The 17,952-nt window shown below is 44.6% G+C and overlaps 1 protein-coding gene across 1 annotated transcript in view; it reads right to left on the reverse strand.

The window, feature by feature from the left end:
* Positions 1-13,937: 13,937 nt before the first annotated feature.
* Positions 13,938-17,952, reverse strand: part of MECOM (MDS1 and EVI1 complex locus) — a 45,992-nt gene continuing 41,977 nt past the window's right edge. Inside the window, exons 13-15 of the mRNA XM_026045323.1 lie at positions 16,670-16,906; positions 16,035-16,221; positions 13,938-15,119 (exon numbers count right to left, since the gene is read on the reverse strand). Coding sequence (XP_025901108.1) covers positions 14,985-15,119; positions 16,035-16,221; positions 16,670-16,906 — 559 coding nt within the window. The 3' untranslated portion in view covers positions 13,938-14,984. The remainder of the gene's footprint in view (positions 15,120-16,034; positions 16,222-16,669; positions 16,907-17,952) is intronic.

The raw sequence follows: 17,952 nt of genomic DNA on the forward strand, positions 1-17,952 counted from the left end.
CGCGCCRTGCAGACACCACAGCTCCCGTAAGCCCGGAGGCCACCGAGCCACGTGGCTCATCAGCTTCGAATAACGGGTGAGATTTATCCCCTGCCTTCTTCATCCACGTGTGCGGAGCGAGCCCGACGTTGCTCAGCTTGTGAAATGTGATGGGATCACAGCACGAGGCTGCTGAGCCCGGCTGTGCGGGATCCCCGTCGACGTTAAGGTTTACGGCGAGGGTTATGTCCCATCTGTTTCTAGATGCTCCTTTCATGTTCTCCATCTCTCCGGGTGCTCTTTTCCAAAGGGTTTGCTTGGTCCATGTGGAGTTAATAAGCGATTTTGGTGTGAGTGTAGATGTGTAAGGACTGAGATGTCTTGTTTCATARAAGTCTGTTGTTGATTTATTCCTTCTTCTGCTGAGTTGCTTCCTGTTCGTTTCTCCTCGCACTTGCCGAGAGCCGGACGCTGTTTACATTTGGGATATTTCTCCTGTTTATGGAGGGGRCAGCGTTTCTAAAGGATCCCCAAGCGTTGCTCTTTCAAAGGAGCCTCTCCAAGCTCTCGAGAAAGGAGCTCAGGTGGTAGACACTTGTGAAGTTTTGCTCTCCTCTCCTTGAGTGTCACTGGGTGCAGCTGTCGTGCAGCTTTCATCCAGAAAGACACCTCTCTTCCTCCTCAGTCTCTCCTGTGTGTCGTGAGGTTTCAATTTGGWCCCTATATGGCAACAAGGAGCACTGGAGTTCTACCATAATGCTGCTTTTCCCCTCAAGAAAAATGAAAAAAATATATATATACTCATCTCCTCTTCCTTCGCTACATATATTTGGGTTTTTGAGCCTCAATTGAAAAGCTTTTATGGTGTTCTGGGCATTTTCAGTTTGATTAAGAAGATCTAGAAGAAGAGTAGAACCAGAGGAGCAGCTCATACCCAGCCAYGGCCCCGGTCCCCTCTCGCCTTGGGCATCTTCAGGATGGGAAGTGGCTTCTGCCTCGGAAGCGCAYGGAGAAGCTCCATTAACAATCAAATACACAATTCCCTCAATTCCCTCCTTTCTCAATCTTGCCTGGCTCTGCTGGCTTCTTTCCATTTCCATTTTCAAGATCATCAYTCTCAGGTTTTCTGAGAAGCTCCCTAAGAAGGAACAGTCATGGATGTGGAGATGTGGGAACCTGAGCCCAGTTGGCAAGACACCTCTGTCCGGTATTTTGCTGTTTCTGGCCCTTTCTGATTGCCCCTCTCTTGACAGTTTGCCCATGTGTGCACTAGCTGTCATAGACATGTGGATACCAGTTCAAATTGACCATGATCCTTTTTTCTTTTTTTTTTTTTTTTCCTTTTTTCCCCCTGGGATGTAGGAGGATATATTTTTTCCCCTAGCATCATGACATAGTTTCGCGTAGCCTCAAATAAAAAGCACATGTTGTGTAAAGGCTAAGTACACATTTATCTGAGCTATCAAGGAAGAAGAGTGACCAAGCCAAATATCTTTGGCTAAAGAAGGCTGGAATTCAAAAAGCTGAGGACTGTGGATAAATAAAATGCCAAATTCATTGTTGTTGTTTGCAGGCATTTTTGGGGAAAGCGGAGCAGAACGGGCAATCCTCACAAGGGGTTTTGCTGAAGCAGCACAAATGCAGCTGGCAGAAAGGAGCTGATGGGCTTTGGAAAAATCCAACCTGAGTGAGAGTATTTCTGTGTCTTCTGAGACAGGTTTAAAGAGTGGCTACAAGTCAAGTGTTCAGCTCCCGGTTGTGGAACGTCTTTATTTGAGTTACTCTGGATGCATTTTCTTGGATGAGATGTAACGCTGAGGTCTTAACCCTCTTGTTTAGGTTGKTTTTTTTTTTAATCCAATTTTATGTTTCATGATGTCCCAGTGTTCTGGGTAAATTGCGGCCAATTACCCTCAGTCAAACTTGGTGGGACTTTTTWAAAATGATTCTTCTCCAATCTAAATTCCTATAGATGAAATTGAACGCAGCAAAGATATTCGTCTAAGTAAGCATGTCTATAGGAGATTTAAAATGTAAATGGCACTTGCTGGAGCTTCTCAATCATTAGAGTATTGTAGGAAAAAGAAAGTAAAATTGTTAAATAAATTTTGTAATCTTGCTTCTGGAAGAAAGCAAGAAAAACACACACAAAATTTTACCTCTTTAAGTAGAGATATGGATGAAAAAAAAAAAAGTATTGCAGCCTGAAGTATGGAGAAGTAGCATGGTTTCTGCTTAAAAARGCATTTAGAATGATACATAAAAATGTTCATGCGGTATTAGTTTAATATGTGCAATACCAATTTTAAACATCCTCTGYGGACGAAGTTAAAGACAAAGCTGCTGGTGCTGAAATGTTGTACTCAGAAAGGCCTGGAAGAAGCCGATCCATCTGTGATAACGCAGATTCGGATACTTGAGTATTCCTTCCATTTATGTTATTTCCATGCTCCATTACCTGTAAAATATGTAGGTGTCATTCCAGTTTTACAGTTTGGAAGTACTTCTTCAGCGTTGTAGGGCTCTTTTGGCATGAAAAATGCATCATTCACAGGAAATTCTACAACTACCAAGGTAAGTTTTTAAAATATTTTTTTTTTCAAAGAGGCATAAATCAAGCACTGCTCTGCAAACCATCACTTGATGGAGCAAAGTCTGAGCTTCAGGAAAAGGGCTACAATTCTTGATATTTTTCTGGTGCGTGAGTGTATTTCCAAAAAGGATCCGAATGAATTAATATCCTAGGAAATACCCTTCTCCGGGTCAGCATCGCGGAYTGATGCTACAAAAAAGCCCATCATCCTCCTGCAATGTGGAGATTTGTCTGGGAGAAATGATCAACACTCTGTGTTCCAGTGTTACAGCAGCTACTTCGGAGATACCAACCCTTGATTTTTCAGCTCCTGCCACAATTGATTCGACCAGACAGTCTGGAGAAACTTAGTACTTAAACTCTTGAACCACTTACACCCTTGAGCTTTGATGCTCTTCGTGCAAGCACTTCCAGTGTGTAGGACAACCATCTACTGGAGAGAAGGTTGGGTTCTCCGTGCCCATATGGGAAATATTATTTTTCAGAGGAAGGGCAACGTTTAAATCTTGAAAAGATTCATTCAAGATCATAAGTAATCACTTCCAASGTAATTTTTCTTTTAAGGGTTCAGCCTTCTGAACCATCTGATCTCACCTACAACGTTGCACTACGTTACGTGGTCCATCCTCTCGCCTCTCTTCCTAGGTAACCTCCAGGTTGGACTTGCCTTGGGCAAGGTACCAGGTTATGCTTTTGTTTTGTGGAACACAATTTGCTGATGTGATTTGCTGTGATGTTTGATTGCAGCAGCTAAGACATTCGGGTGAATCATTATAGCGAAATGCAAAGGAGGTAACTTGAGAAAGATGCTTATGTTTCTGTAGCACTTTGCAGCAGATGTCTCCTATTTACTGCTTTATTTTATTGCTTAATGACTGGATCTCAAGTAATTGAACAATTTGACAGATATTTATTTGTAAAACGTGATTCATTTAGTCAGACGTTGCGAAACAGTTTCATGCCAGTTCTAGAGAGCTTGGTAGGACCTTCTAAAGATGCAAGCATTCAAGTAAATTGCTCATGTCAATAGCACATCCACTTTTTACTGTTCTTTGCTGCACACAAATATTTGAGTTGACAAAAAAGCGCTGGTGAACAGACTACAGGGACTTCTGAACTTTAATCAACCACAAGCACTGGCAGGGCTCAGAAGTAATTTCCTAACTATGAATCACCTGCAGACAATGAATCACACACTGGAGAAGACTGCCAAATAAAACAAGCCATCATGTATAGCTCGCATTGACTGCCCTATGGAAAGGCCTTTGATTCACCTAGCTGAAAGAGAAGCTGTGATGAAAGCCCTGAAAGAAAGGCAGAAAAGAATGTAGGAATCCCAAACCACATCTGCTAGCAGTGAATGGCGACATTTAAGTTCGACAGGGAAGATAAAAGAACATGAGACTAAGCAAAAAATACCAGGCAAGGAGACACTATCTTACTGGAAAAGACTTGCCTGGAGAAGAACGTCACGACGCGTTTCTGGGAAGAAGACCTTAGCTTAACTTTAAACATATGTGTGAGCTCGGGTTTCTCCTCCGATGGAGCAGTTGTCTTTTCTGAGATGTCCAGGGTGATTTTTAGGAGAGCTGAAGGGTTGAGGCTYGCAGGGTGATGCCTAGAAGAGAGGCAGCCTCTCCACCATCAGTTGCTGCTTGCTGAGGTTGTTTTTGCTGAGGGCTCCTTAGGTCTACGGGATGGCCATAAACTGCAGTCTCCTGCTGCTGGGTTGGGTTTCTAACAGGGGCCAACAGCTCTGGGGCTGGCACAAAGGGGCCAGATCTTGCATAATGTTATTCAGGAGCAACGATGAACAAAGGAATGCTGAAACTGGAGAAGAAACCCAGAACTTGCTGGAAGCTATAAAGAATCATGAGAGTAAATCCCACCACAAGGGAAAGAAATGGAGGAGGGAATACAATTTGCTTTTTCATATTTTATGTCTTATGTGAGGTATTTGGCCGGGCTTCCCCAAGCAGGGAGACAATAGCGGGGAGATCATTGAGAGCGGAAGCAAAAAGCCCCGCAATTATCTCTACTTTGATGACTCCCCGCGCTCAGCCAACCCTCAAATTGTATGCTGGAGCAGGGCAGCAGATTTATGGCAGCCAAAATCATAGGAGCACGATGAATCAGGACTGCCTTTTTGCACTGTTCAGGTCTAGCTCATGTCTGACGTCCCCGTGCTGCAGGATACGCTGTTTTCTACACATGCCGTAATTGAAGGGAGAAGAAAAACAGGGGGAAAAAGGTAGAATTCAGATGTGCCGTATTCAGAATTGATGATGCTGGGAGGCCTCACTACCACCTGTGCCTGACAAGCTGTGTTGGCAGAGATGCTTTAGCTCCTGCTAAAGCTTTAGATCCTCCTCAAATGAGCAGCAAACAGGCAAAAGATTGTATTTGCTCCGCAACGCCAGAGAAACAGGGAGCCCAAGATCTGGAGCAGCGCMGAGTTGGCGCTCTGGCTTGCAAAGTGTCCAGGTAACCTTCCGAAATACCTGACTTGGGAATTCATARTTGTGCAGAGGTGGTTTCAGCTGGACAACAGCCCTTTTCCTGCCTTTATTGCATGCAGGAATGAGGTTGTTTTCACCTGGGCAGGCAGTTCCCCCGAGCAGCCACGAGAGAGCACCAGGCAATTAGGGCTGCAGCGATGCCGCCGGCGCCTGGGCTGCCTCTGCTGCAGCAGCAGAGAAGGAAAAAGGAATAAACTGAAGCTGCGACAACCTTAAAAGAACTTGCAAGAACATGCAACATGCAAGAACATGCAACACGCATTCTAAAAGAACATGCAACGYGATTGCCTTCTGACATAACACTCGCTACCCAACGCTGCAATTAGCAATACATAGCTAATTAAATCCATATTACCCATTTTGAGTCGCAGTTTTCTGTGAGGTTTTTAGCYGTGCAGTGTCAGGGCAGTAGCTGCAGAAGAGCTCCTGGGAAGGGAATGTTTGGGTGCTCTTAGAGAGCTCGTTGGCAGCTGAGGGCTGTTCAGTAACTGCTGAGAACGTCAACAGCCATTTGAACAGGGCTATTTCTTTGCAAGTGTTGTCCTCTTTCCTGCATAATGTTCCAGCATCTTATGATCAAAAGTCCTTCCTGCAAGGCACAGCTGAAATCAGTTTTCYACACCTAATTTTTTGCAAGGTGGAGTCCTCAGACCAGAACACCATGCAGCAGAGTCCACCAGGCACGTGGGTTGAGGTAGAGGTGACAATGGTGACACATGGCTGGTCCATRCACCATGTCCCCATGCAGCAGGACGTAGGACACCCAGACGGAGGCAGAAGTCAAGACTTCAGTTCAGGCTTGACCCTCTAGACCTTGCTAAAGGTTTTTTTTAAGAAGGGCTCACCCGAGTTCTGACCACAAGGGTTGGGGTCATCGATACAAGTATGACCCAAAGAGCAGTCGTGGGAAAGCCTTGACGCAAAGTTCCTCCACAGGGCTCTTCAAACTTGCCAAACACAGCACTAAAAACGCAGAGATCTCAGTTCCTAAACCTCAGGTTGCATGTGAGTCATGCAGCTCAACATGAGCATGTGGTCGGCGGGGTGCTGACTTTTCCAGCAATTTTCCATTGCTCCATTAGGAGAAGTTGCTGGAGAGGCTCCTGGGCTTGCAGGACATCTCTGCTCCATGATCAGCATTTCCATCATTTCCATTTCTGCTTTGAGAGAAGCAGCCCTGAATTCATTTTGTTGGAGCAATCCCACTAATTATGTCTACCCTTCGATATTAAAGGAAGGACAAGAAAACAAAATCTTGCTTAATACGAAAGGTTTAAGTTCATGTAAATATAGTCAACTGGCAGAGATCAAATGTTTGGTTCAGTACCAGATGCCAAAAAAATGCACCAGAAGGTGCTTTGAAGGACTTTCCTAGCGCTCAGTTGGGAAGGGGGGAAAAAAAAAAAAMAAGGAAAAAAATGAAGTACATAATGGGTCTATTTCTTTAAATAAATTTGGGTTTCTTGCAGAACAATAACAAACAGAGTGTCGTGATGCCTCGGAGAAACCTGAGCCAAATGGCCAAGTGCTCAAGTCAGATTTTTCACCGTGTTTCCTCGGTCCATTCATTTGATCGTCGTAAAATGTTTTCAGAAGTTTAATTTCTTCCCGCTGATCTATCTTGTACTCAGTAAAAGCTGTTTATGTCGGCGGCAAACAAATCTTAACTGAATCTATGCAATTAATGTCTAAGTTCAGCGAACAAAAATAATCACAGCAAAAAGTGTTTAAGGCGAAATCAAGATAGGATTGCAAAGCCCTTGTGGAAAACATATATGGATGGTGTGGGCTGACAGTCAGGCCGCTAAGGACACCTTCTGGATCTGTTTTAGGAATTGCTTATTAACCACTTCAATAATAAACAGAGAGATTAAGACTATGTAATAAAAGAAAACCCATTGAATATTTCACTTGATATCCTTAAACATGACACATTTACTTCATTCAAAAAAATCACTGCTGTTGACTCAGTAACGTGAGGCACTGTCTGCTTCACTTAATGATTTTTAGGCATCTTTCCTTGGCCTTTTAGTGCCGTAAATGCAATTAAGATTTGGGTGCCGTGTGCGGGCTTGGTTTGCTTTCTGAACGCCAACGCTGTCATGGGAGGGATCGAAACGTGCGATTTCACCTCCTTTCTCAGGGCCGTGTCCTGCTGTATTTAATCCTCGTGTAATTGGGTTTTAACCCTCTGCCCGGCCCAACGCAGGCTGCAAGGGGATGCGAACCAGGAGAGCCGCACGGGTGGCTGAGCCTGCCCAGAGCGGGGCTTAACCCGAAACAGTTGCTCCTTAGAAAGGCTCTCGTTTCTGCTGGGAGCTCAAAATTACTTCTCGCGTCTGAGTTTTGAAGTGCGTGAAAAAAAATGCGGGTGCAGTTAGTGCTTTCTCCAGTCTTAAGAAAATACCTTTGAGTGGGTCCTTGCCATTTGCAGATACTTCTGTGTCCGGAATTGTTTAAAGATACAATTGTTAGGCATGTTTWAAAAAAAAAAAAAAAAGAAAAAAGATCTTTCAAGAGCTTGTTTCCCAGAACATTAGCAGCCAGCAGGCTCTATGGGCTCACAGCACCAAGCAATTGTTGACTAATATTATGTGCTTTGTAGGGGAAAAAAAAAAAAAGAGAAACAAACTGTTATATGCTTTTTTGTTGAGATATATTTAGAGAGCTTTCTCATTGTTGAGAGCTTTAGGAACAATAATCAGCGGTATGTCATTCTGGTATTGTTAGCAAAGTCCTTTCTATTGAATTTTCAAGATGTTGTAAAACGAGATTATGTGAGTAGCACCTCTGGACACTTTTTCCCATCATTGTGTTGGTATCAATCGCTGACTTCCACTGTTTCTCCTGGTATTAAATGAAAACGTTGTTTCCCACTACGCTGATTGGAGGCTTTATAATTCATGACATAACTGATAACCCTGCGGAGATTACGCATTGTGGCCCCGGGCCGCGCGCGAGGGCTGCACCGCAAGTCGGTGGCCACTTCGGCGGGGACACGGAGCGGGAAGGAAAATGTGCCGGCCTCATTGTTTCAGCCAAGCGAGGCAGCGCTGAACACGGGTGATTTGTGAGGCTGGGCCTCCAGGTTTCAGTGCTGCCGCTGTTGGTTTTTTCCAGCAAGGGAGGGCAGGTGGGGTGGCTTTCTTGGTGGCTCCGAGCTGCCCTAAGGCAGCGCAGGCRCCCGGTGCAGACGCTTTTCAGCAGAAAGCAGCACCCTGCCCAGGCTCCGGACATTTTCCAAAGAGGAAATATTAAAAATTGAGTGGCAGAGTGGAGGAGGAGGAAGTTATGATTTGGAAMCTAGCAGTGAGCTGAGAAAGCCAGATTTTTAGTTTTTATAATGAAAAAAAAAGAAAGAAAATAATGAGGGGCTTTGAGCTACGTCCTGTGTTACACCCGCCACCAGCATCCAAGGAAAGGGAAGAGCAACAAGGGGGTCCCAAGAGCCCTCTGTGCACCCTGCCGCTTCCATTGGAGTCCTGGGGCAGGGCTGGTTTGCACAGATGCTCCAACAGGATGGAYCATGGTGGCAATTCCATGCTACCCCTCGCCATCCTCGCGTGCTGCTCCTGCCCAGCCCCAAGCCAAATCCATGGCCTTTCCATGGGTCCTTGCAAGGGGTAAAGTGAGGGATGGTGAAGATCCAGGTGCAAGTTGTGCTGCCTCCATGTGCCCGTGCTCATCCCGGGCAGGGACATCCCGGGAGGAGCCGCTGGCACCGCTCCCTGGACACGCGTCAGCTCCGGGAAGCAGCTCCCGAGCTCCCGCGCACAGGTTTTTATGGACGAGTGTAAAGCTGCAGTGAGGCGCTCCATGCAGTGGTTAAGGTTTTAATAGCTCCTAAGTAATAAAAACAGCATAACRGCTTCCAAAAGGAGTACCAGGGAATCAAGTCTAAACGCAATAAAGGTCTCTACTTCGTTACGGCGCGGAGCGAAGCGCTTTGTGGCTTGTGGTTACGCAGCAGAGCTTCTGGGGGTCCTTGGGAACTGGATTTTCACTGCGTGGAGGTGCTTGCAGCAGCCTGGGCTCTGCATCTCAGCTCGTCCCCGCTTAGCAAAGGAGAGAGAGCAGCTGAAGGGGCTGCTGCAGCTGCAGCGTGCCGGGGCTCACGCTGGGCCCCTGCTTGCTGCCGTTATCCGCCCCTGAAACAGGAGGCTTTTAGCTCTGGGAACATCTGCTGCGTCTTTCAATATTTCTTAGTATTATGAATATTTAATACTCCCCAAAGTTTTCCCCCTTTTAATCAAGAGGAAGGAGTTGCGGTGGCGTGTTTCCCCCAGATTTAACATTGGACTCATTTTTTTTTAAATATTAATGTATACCTAGGCTTTCCTAAAGACAATTTTCACTAGGAAACAATGGGATGCCATTCCAGATACCCGCTGAGGCTGCTACACCTTTGCCCAGGACAGACGGACGAAGATGTGGTTGGGGAAGGACCCCGCTTCTGGCATGGCCAGAGCCCTCCAAAGGGCTGCTCAGTGTCTGCACCCCACTAAGTGCCCCAGGCCAATTAGCACCGCGTGGCCGGGATGCTAATCGGGCCTGACGGGCGCCGGTTTAAGGAGATTCCCCGGGAATTGGAGCGCTACCTTCCCCAGTTTGAGTTGGCTGCGAGCGCGAAACACGACCCGGTCTGGAGAAGTTTCTGCACTTACCATGAAGCAAATATGCCACAGGTATCAAGCAGGCTTTGTTGTGAGGGCTCTAATCATACTGCAAATTGAACATTTCCACATGTGCGAGCTGGCAAATCCAGCCTCAGCTATCTCGTATGTATCTGCCCCCAGGTACAGATGCTGGGGTCCTGACATAGCATAATACGGATCTAAATATATTTTCCAGATTGCCTTAGCACATGCTAATGAAAATGAGGAATAAAGGCCTTAAAGAAGCAGCTGTTAAAAATTTTCCTCAATCCCAGAAAATGTACTTCTTAATTACTGATAATTTAGCATCAAAATGACCACCAACCCTTTTCTCCCACTAGACCCTCCCAAGCTGGGAGGCCTCTTCGAAGACTTGCAGGAAAAACTTTTACTTAAAAGCAAGCCATTTCATTACATTTCCCTAGCCTTTCTGGAGTTAATTAGTATTAAAATACAGCAGGAAGAGGAGGTTCCACTCGGAAGGCAGCATCTTGCAGCCCCTCCAGTCAGTTTGACAGAGTGGATGCAGGTGAAGGTCATCCACAACAAATTATATGAAAGCACTTCTGTATTTCCATAGCACCTTCCCTAATAAAAGGCTCCCCAAACTTTCCGGAGTGCATTTATAAATTATAGGTATAAATAGCTGGCATTGCCACTAAGCTATAGAAGCTTCTGGGTCAAGGAAAAGGGAGCCCTGGCAGGACAGGGCAAGGGGGTCGTGGTCGGTCTGGTTGATGGTCGTGTCCTGCAAAATGCAGCCAGTAACTGCGGGAAAAAGAGCTCCAGCCTTGTGAGAAGCACCTTGGGACTGTGAATATTGGTGGGGCCTCTGGTGAGGGATTATTTGAATGCTATTCCGATTAAAATCTCARTCCTGGGAAAACGGCAAACTTGGATTCATTTGCTGCTAGAACAAAACAGTTTTCAGCAAGGTGGAAGGAAAGGAAAAACCCCAGAATACCGTGTTTTTTAGTTTTTGTTATTTAATGCCCTCTCCCCASGTTTTCATTAGGGGAATCTGAATTGCAAAGCTGAGCATTTAATAAAGTTGGCACCATTTTCTGTCCTGAAACAAAGGGTGAATTAATAGGGCTATTGGAATCCACATACTAGGTGTATGCAAAAAACGTACAGAGACTTTCAATGGGATGGGAAAAAAGACAGTTTTGGCCAGCAGTCAGAATACATTTWACTTACAACAGGAGCCCTGGCAAGGTAGGCGGGCCTGGACACGGAGAAAGGCTCTTCTGTTTAGTCCTGGATGGTCTTGTTTGGTTTAAATCATTACTGGAAGCATCTTTAAAATGAGCTCGCTTTTCTGTGCCACTCTTTGACTGACCAGTGAAGCCACAAACGAGACTTAATACGTTTGGAAGGCAGCRGAGCCCGGCCAAAGGATCCAGTAGTTCAATGTATAAAAAGAAGGAACTGACAGAAAGTTTTAAAGTTCAAGACATGCGTGTAGCAACTGGCCGAGCTGAACCTCCCGGAGCAAAGCAGGAGCTCCAGTGTTTTCCTAATAACTTCCCGTCCCATCATTCTGCAAATGTGGCGATTCCATAAAACGGGAACAGGGGCTCAGACCTGCTGGGGGGGCGAGGGTTTGGGCCAAAGTGAAATATTGATTAATCATCTTGTCGCTCTGGTAGTTTGTTATGTTCAGCAGATAGAAACTGAGACCATGATACGCAGAGCYGTCGTGTCATAAACGCTCTGTATCGTGTGGGAATGATTATTGATTTAGGGAAAACTACCCCAGTAGGTTGAACAGTAGGACGATACTGAAAGAATTTGAAGGATTTTTTTTCTTTTTTAAGTACATATTGTTTTTCTAGGAAAAGAAAAGAAAAATCACCGTAGCCAGAAATCACGGGCCTGACTTTGCAAGCTCTTCACATGTGGGCAAGTACGTTTGCTCCTGTCTGTGTGGTCCAAAAAGGAATTTATGACACAAACACAAAAATTGCTCTGTCTTGTGGGTTTGGTTGGTGTTCTTTTGTTTTCTGCTTTGTACTCAAATGAAATAACGCAATTTCGATTTGCTTTTTGGCTGCTCTCCTGTGGACTATTGCTGCCATTGAGGAAACGCAAGGAAAATCAGGATCATGTTAAAATGTAGAACTGAAGCTGAAGGAGCCTGACAGATAAGGTAGTCCTATAACGTCACAAATTCTGCGTTTTCGTGCCAAGGAACCTCATCAGTGAGCAGAGAGCTGCTGTTTTCCATGCTCTGCACTAACTAGCCTCTTGGCACACTGCAAAGGAACTTCTTTCACAGCCCAACAGTAGCAATAAAAAAAAAGTTTAARAAAAMCCTTTACAAGTGGGTCTATATGAGTAATGTCCATATATAAGGATGCTTCAGCTGCTTTTCCTTCAATCCCTTGATGTCCACATGTTTTGACTGGATGGCAGGGCAATTGATCTTCTGCTCTTCTTGCTACACCAGGAAGGTGGCTCTGGGATTTGGGCATTTCCAGGAGGTCCTGTGGGCCGTGGTTCTTCACCAGCATTTGGAGCCAGCAAGAAGGTGTCAGCTCAGGAGAACCACTCCCCAACAGTCAATAAAAGCTGCTTGGCAGAGTTAAAGCAGCCYTACAGGTCCTCAGAAGGAGCAGGTTCCCTGCTGCCTATTCAATGGGAGTGCAGCTCTTAATTGAGCACATTAATCCCTGCAGAAACCTTCCCACCCTTTCTCCACCTCCAAAATCCCCTTTCATGTAGGCCAGGTGAGGGGAGCGCTGATAAGAACTGTCAGCCCATCACATTAAAGGGGAAAAAAAATCTGGAAAGCTGTTTGCAGGTAAAACTTGACTTGATTAATGTCTTTGTTCCCTTTACTTGGCAGTGACCTAAAGTCATGTTCCAAAGTGGCTTTGAGCAAAAAAGAGTGGCAGRTTTGTGTGGTTACCTGCCCATACGYGGCCGCTGGCCGAGAGCAGAGCCGGTGAGCGCGCTTGCTTGCTTGCTTTTCTCCTAGGTRTGGATTCGGGTCTCACATAGAGAAACGTGCAGGCCCACAGGTCACTGCTTGGCATCAATCTGTGCTTGGGGCTGGCACCAAGAGCTGCTGGTGGAGGCACCTGGCTCCATCTGCTGGGGCTTGGTCCTTCTCTTGCTGTTGAGTGCAGGAGAAGACAGAGATGTGCATGTGCCCAGCTTACCGCTGGCTTTTCTGCACATCCCGCTGGTCTGCTCGGCCACAAGAAGCAGGGCTCTGATCTCGAAGGGAGTGCTCCAACTGGAACATCTCTTACTGCTTTTAGACCTGCAATGCTCCCTTAATGCTGACACAGTCTATGTCCCTTAATGCTGACACAGTCTATGAGGGATTGTGGTGCTCCCTCTCAGCCTTGTTTCTGGAATACGTGCCCATGCTTAGTTGGATGTTCCAAGCCACGAGGCTGCCCCACCAGCACACCCAGGGCTGGCAGCAGAGCCCCCCAAGCCCCAGGCTCTGCAGCACAGCTCCAATGTCACCTTGTCCTCTCTGTAAAAATAAGTGAAATATTTCTCTTTTCCAYGGGAACATTTTGAAGCTTCAAGGCATGATCTAAAGCCTTCTGCTGTGACATTGGCTCAGGCCCTAAATCACAGGACGAGAGGCTTCCCGGTGCCACGTGCCACCGCCAGCCTCGCCGTGACCACCTGAGCTCCGCAAGAACCAGACAAGAAAGAAAAAGCTCCCATCAGGTTTGTAGTCCTTTATTTTCTTTTTTTTTAATATTTTTTAAAGTCGATCCTCCCATAGTAATGTACTGAAATGCGTAACAGTTACATTGTACAAAGCATTTAAAGAAAGTACCTCAACTTGCCGATTATTCCAAAATGAGATTATAAACAAAAGGAAAAAATAAATCTGGTCCCTCACTAAAGGCCAAAAAAAAAAAAAAAAGAAACCCCGAAAAAATAACTGAATACCTTCCGTTATTTATTTATTTTTTTTTAAACATAAATTTGGAACACTTCATCTTACAAATAGGATTAACATGAACATAACATCACACAAGCTCGCAGACAACCAGCATAAAATATTGGGTACAGTTTTTAATCAGAAGAATCATGCTTTCATGAAGAAATTATAACTGTTTATACAATTGAATCAATTTACTGTATTACAAAAAAAAAAAAAAAACTAAGTCGCATCTATTAGTTATTTAGTTCATTAAAAGGAAAAAAAATAAAATAGGAATGTAAGAAAATTTCAAACACTGTTTTGCACTCCCATATACACAGATCAGTTCACCTCACTTATTTTGAAGTACATGGGTGCCTGCATCATGAAGCAGTGGGGGACTGGAGCAGTGCTGTTTGTTATCGGAACAGTGCTATTTTAATCAACAAACAACTGTTTGCCAACAAATAAATACATGGTACACACAACACAAAGAAGAAATTAGAGGGGGAAGGGGAAGGAAACGATACAACAAAATAGTGACATGATTGTCTAAAATTAAAAACTCCTTACAACSATTGGAACTAGTGGTACTGACGATGAACATGGTGCTTTCACGGAATTAGCTGGATGATTTAGCGTCTTGGAGTAGTGAACATTCATAGTTTACAATATACACAAGCCTCTTACGAATTGCTTCTCACAGTTCTTTTTTTTTCTTTTTCTTGTTTTTCCTTTTTTTTTTTAACAATGCAGTTGAGAAGGCAAAAGAATTATGGAGAGAACAAAACATTCCCTATTACTTGCTTCTACAGTTAGGATGGAGAGAGTGCATTTGGTAGAACTATTTTCTGTCTTTGAAGGGCTAAAATGCATAAAGCTTTAATGAAGAGATTTGTACATAAAAGCAACTGTTCCCAATCCTGTGTCAAACTATATTATACAAAAAGAAAATCAATTCAGTTACTACTTTAAAGGAGTGCCCATGTGTGTATCAATGCAGTCTTAACCCTTTTGCCCCTGCCCCTCAAAGCCGGGTGAACTGGAAGACACTTTTTCCCGGCCCCGGTTTACATAATCCACTGAAACTGTTTTTTTTTTTTTTTAAGTCGCATTGATCCTCGAGAAGTCAGCAGCTGCCTTTGCTGTGCAAAACAAAATATTGAGAATAAATAGTTTCTTTCTTTTTAAAATTATTCAGTTTAAGGTCACCGGACTTTAAATGAGTGACCCTGCAGATTTATAAGGCATTCTGCTCAGCAGTCTTTTAAATAGTCACATACGAAAGAGCCATGCTACTGGTCTGGACTTGGTCCCACTCCTGGTACGACTTCACAACGTCATACGTGACTGATGGACTGGATGGCGCTGGATTCTGCGGCAGCTCTCGCCATACTGTGCCACATGTTGGGAGAACTATGGGGTGCGGAATGGAGGGAGTCCTTGTCGGAGAGAGAGAGCATCATGGCATAGGCCTGCGGGGAAAGCACAGGGAGAGCCGTCAGGTCCACGGGAGCCCTGCTGCATGGAGAACCACGCTGGCTCTACGCACAAAGCACGGAGCTTAGACCATGGATGGTACCCTCAACGCAACGGAAACATCACAAAGCGGCAGGGAGAACCACTATCCACCTTGGCTTTGCTGTAGCAGTGGTTGTTTCTGCTTCCAGGGGGGTTCACAAAGCTCTGAGAAGGAGGCAGCACTAAGCAGGCTAACTGAGTCGTGTTTGCCTTCACGTTCTTCTCAGCGACGTGTTCCCAAAGAAACACGTGAACTTTTGGCTGATATTCTATGTCAAAAAATATCACACTCTCCTTTGTTTTGTCCCTATGGGCGTATTCCAGGATTTTTAAAACGGGACACTTTTTAAAGACTCTAAGAAAATAACACTTATTTTCAAAATAGTGTTAATTGCACTGACATCTTAGTGGTATTTATTAAATATTATGAGAACGAATATAAGTTGAGGATGTGGAGGTACTAGCATCYCACAAATTTACCTGCTAAAAAAATAAAATAACTGGAAACTTGCTAGACTTGCTTGCACCCTCGCAAACAGCTTCACTCTGACCTGAGTGTCTGCCTGAAAACAGAACCTACCCAGTTGTTATCAGGGCATCTCTACAGAGGTGAAAAAGGCACATAGATAGCCCAAAAAAAGGCAAGAAAATACTGCAAGACCAGGGAGCAGATCATCCAGTGATCTGTGTGTGGTGGGGCTGTGGTATTCCAGGTGTTTTGGGAGAAGCAAGGGGTGCATTCAGGGAGCTTTAGAGATGTGGGGATCAGCCTGACTGGTGAAGCTAAAATGACCTTGCCTGACACATCAATGACTTTGTCATTTGGGTATCTGGCTGACACCAAAATTTCAATGGAGTTAAGCTTTTACCTGGGATTTGGATTTYCTGTACAACGGTTGTTTCAAGTCCTCCGGCAGCTGAGAAGTATTGAAAGCTGCCAATTCAGCTTCATTATATTGATTTTCTTCCATTTTCCTCATCTTGAGGCTATCTGTGAAGTGCCTTATGTGGTCCAAAGCCGAAAGTCCAGTCTTATTGTACTCGTCTTCCTTATACCTACAAAAACACCACGGAGGTTACGGGGAGTTTTCAGGTCGATTCAGGCTCCTCGGTGGCCAACAGTCCCCCGACCTCTCTCAGACACTTGAACCTGCTCTAAGCTGCCTCTCTTCTGGTCTCAGCTCAGCCTTTCACGAGACCATTGTGAGATTCAGGCAGACTTAAGGAAGAAGTAACACATCTCACCCAAGCATTTCCTGCCTCGCTCTGAACCTGAGCTCCATAAGCAAAGTTATTTTTCCTCTTAAAGGCTATGGATCGCACGGAGAGACTGAAAATAGGGCCAGTATTGACCAAAACACAGATGCACGTTGCTATTGTTACTGGGAAGTTGGCTACTTAGGACCATTTCCCACAGCACAACAGATTCTGGTGTTGGCACCCTTGTATGGGTTATTGTTTGGGTGTCGCATATTGACTGCACCAATACTAGGAAGGAACCAACCTGCCAGGGGAAGCCTTGCAGTTCATGTCCAAAGTACTCGTTTCCTCGTAGTCTTCCTCTGGAGATCCCTCATGTATGTCACTCGTAACAGGTTCTTTGACTGCTTTCCCTGCAATTTCAGTTTCTTCATCTTCTTCGTCCATCATTACTTCATCTTCTGCCTCCTCATCATCCAACAAATCTGAGTTCTGGCTGGCTACCATGGCTTTCTCATCCTTAAAGTGGCTGCCATTCATTCTGAAAGCATCAAAATAAATATGCAATAATCAAAGATCAGTTACAAAAGCTCAGCACCCATGAGATAGATTTGAAAAAAAWAATCTCCCAATAGAATAGCAAGATTTCCAGACAACTCTTTATTTTGCATCCTGCTTAGCTTGAGATGTTTAGGCAGTACTGTAGAAAATTCCAGCCCCAAATCAGTGAGATGTTGCAGTGCAATCAGCATGTGATTTTCCTAATATCCTAAGGGTCTAAAAAGGTGATTTTCAAAGCTCAAGAGTGATGTTTGGAGCTGTGTTCAGCTATCCATTCTACGTTTTCTCATGCACCATTTCATCTCATGTTTCCAGTCACATAGATACATGACTGGCAAAAGTCTGGGCAAAATAACTCAATAAATTTTAACAGAAGACGTAGGAGCAGAAAAACTTTGAAGAAGATCYGGCATCTTCAAAAATGATACCCCTTGGTTCAGAGTTTTTGAGCCAAGTTCACATGCATAATTAATTTTGCTCCCAATACCATCTGTTTGGAAGCCTTACTACTTAACTGAACTTTTGGATTACATACACAAGCACCTGAATGGGGTCTGCTGAAGACCTTCAACATTGCCTCAACACTGAGCCATGTTATTGACTTATTTGAAGGACTGCAGTAACTGAAAGGTCACCAGCCTCATACAGTATTTTAAGTAAGCAAACTTTCTCCTTATTAAATAAGTAATTAAAGCAATAAGCATGTGGAAAACCTCCTGGTCTATATACTGTTATTACATTGTCTTTTGCTTTCAAACAATGACTTACCTACGCTCACAAGACATTTATCAACACATAATATCCATGCTGACCTAGAGGCTTAGACTCCATTTGATAAAGTCCTCRTCCCTGTCTGATTGAGACTACCTGCAGCTGCACAGCGTGCAGGGCATTGAACAAGAGCTCTTGGCCATTGCCAATGCATTGATATCTACAGTCAAGGCAAGTTGTGGTATTAAAGGGCTGAATTCAGCGTCTCCGTGCAAATGTATGGCAATGGTGTAGCTGGTGCGCCGCTTTACGTAA

This window comes from Nothoprocta perdicaria, unplaced genomic scaffold, assembly GCF_003342845.1.
Source record: "Nothoprocta perdicaria isolate Ctin4 unplaced genomic scaffold, notPer1 scaffold_4, whole genome shotgun sequence".
NCBI lineage: Eukaryota > Metazoa > Chordata > Aves > Tinamiformes > Tinamidae > Nothoprocta > Nothoprocta perdicaria.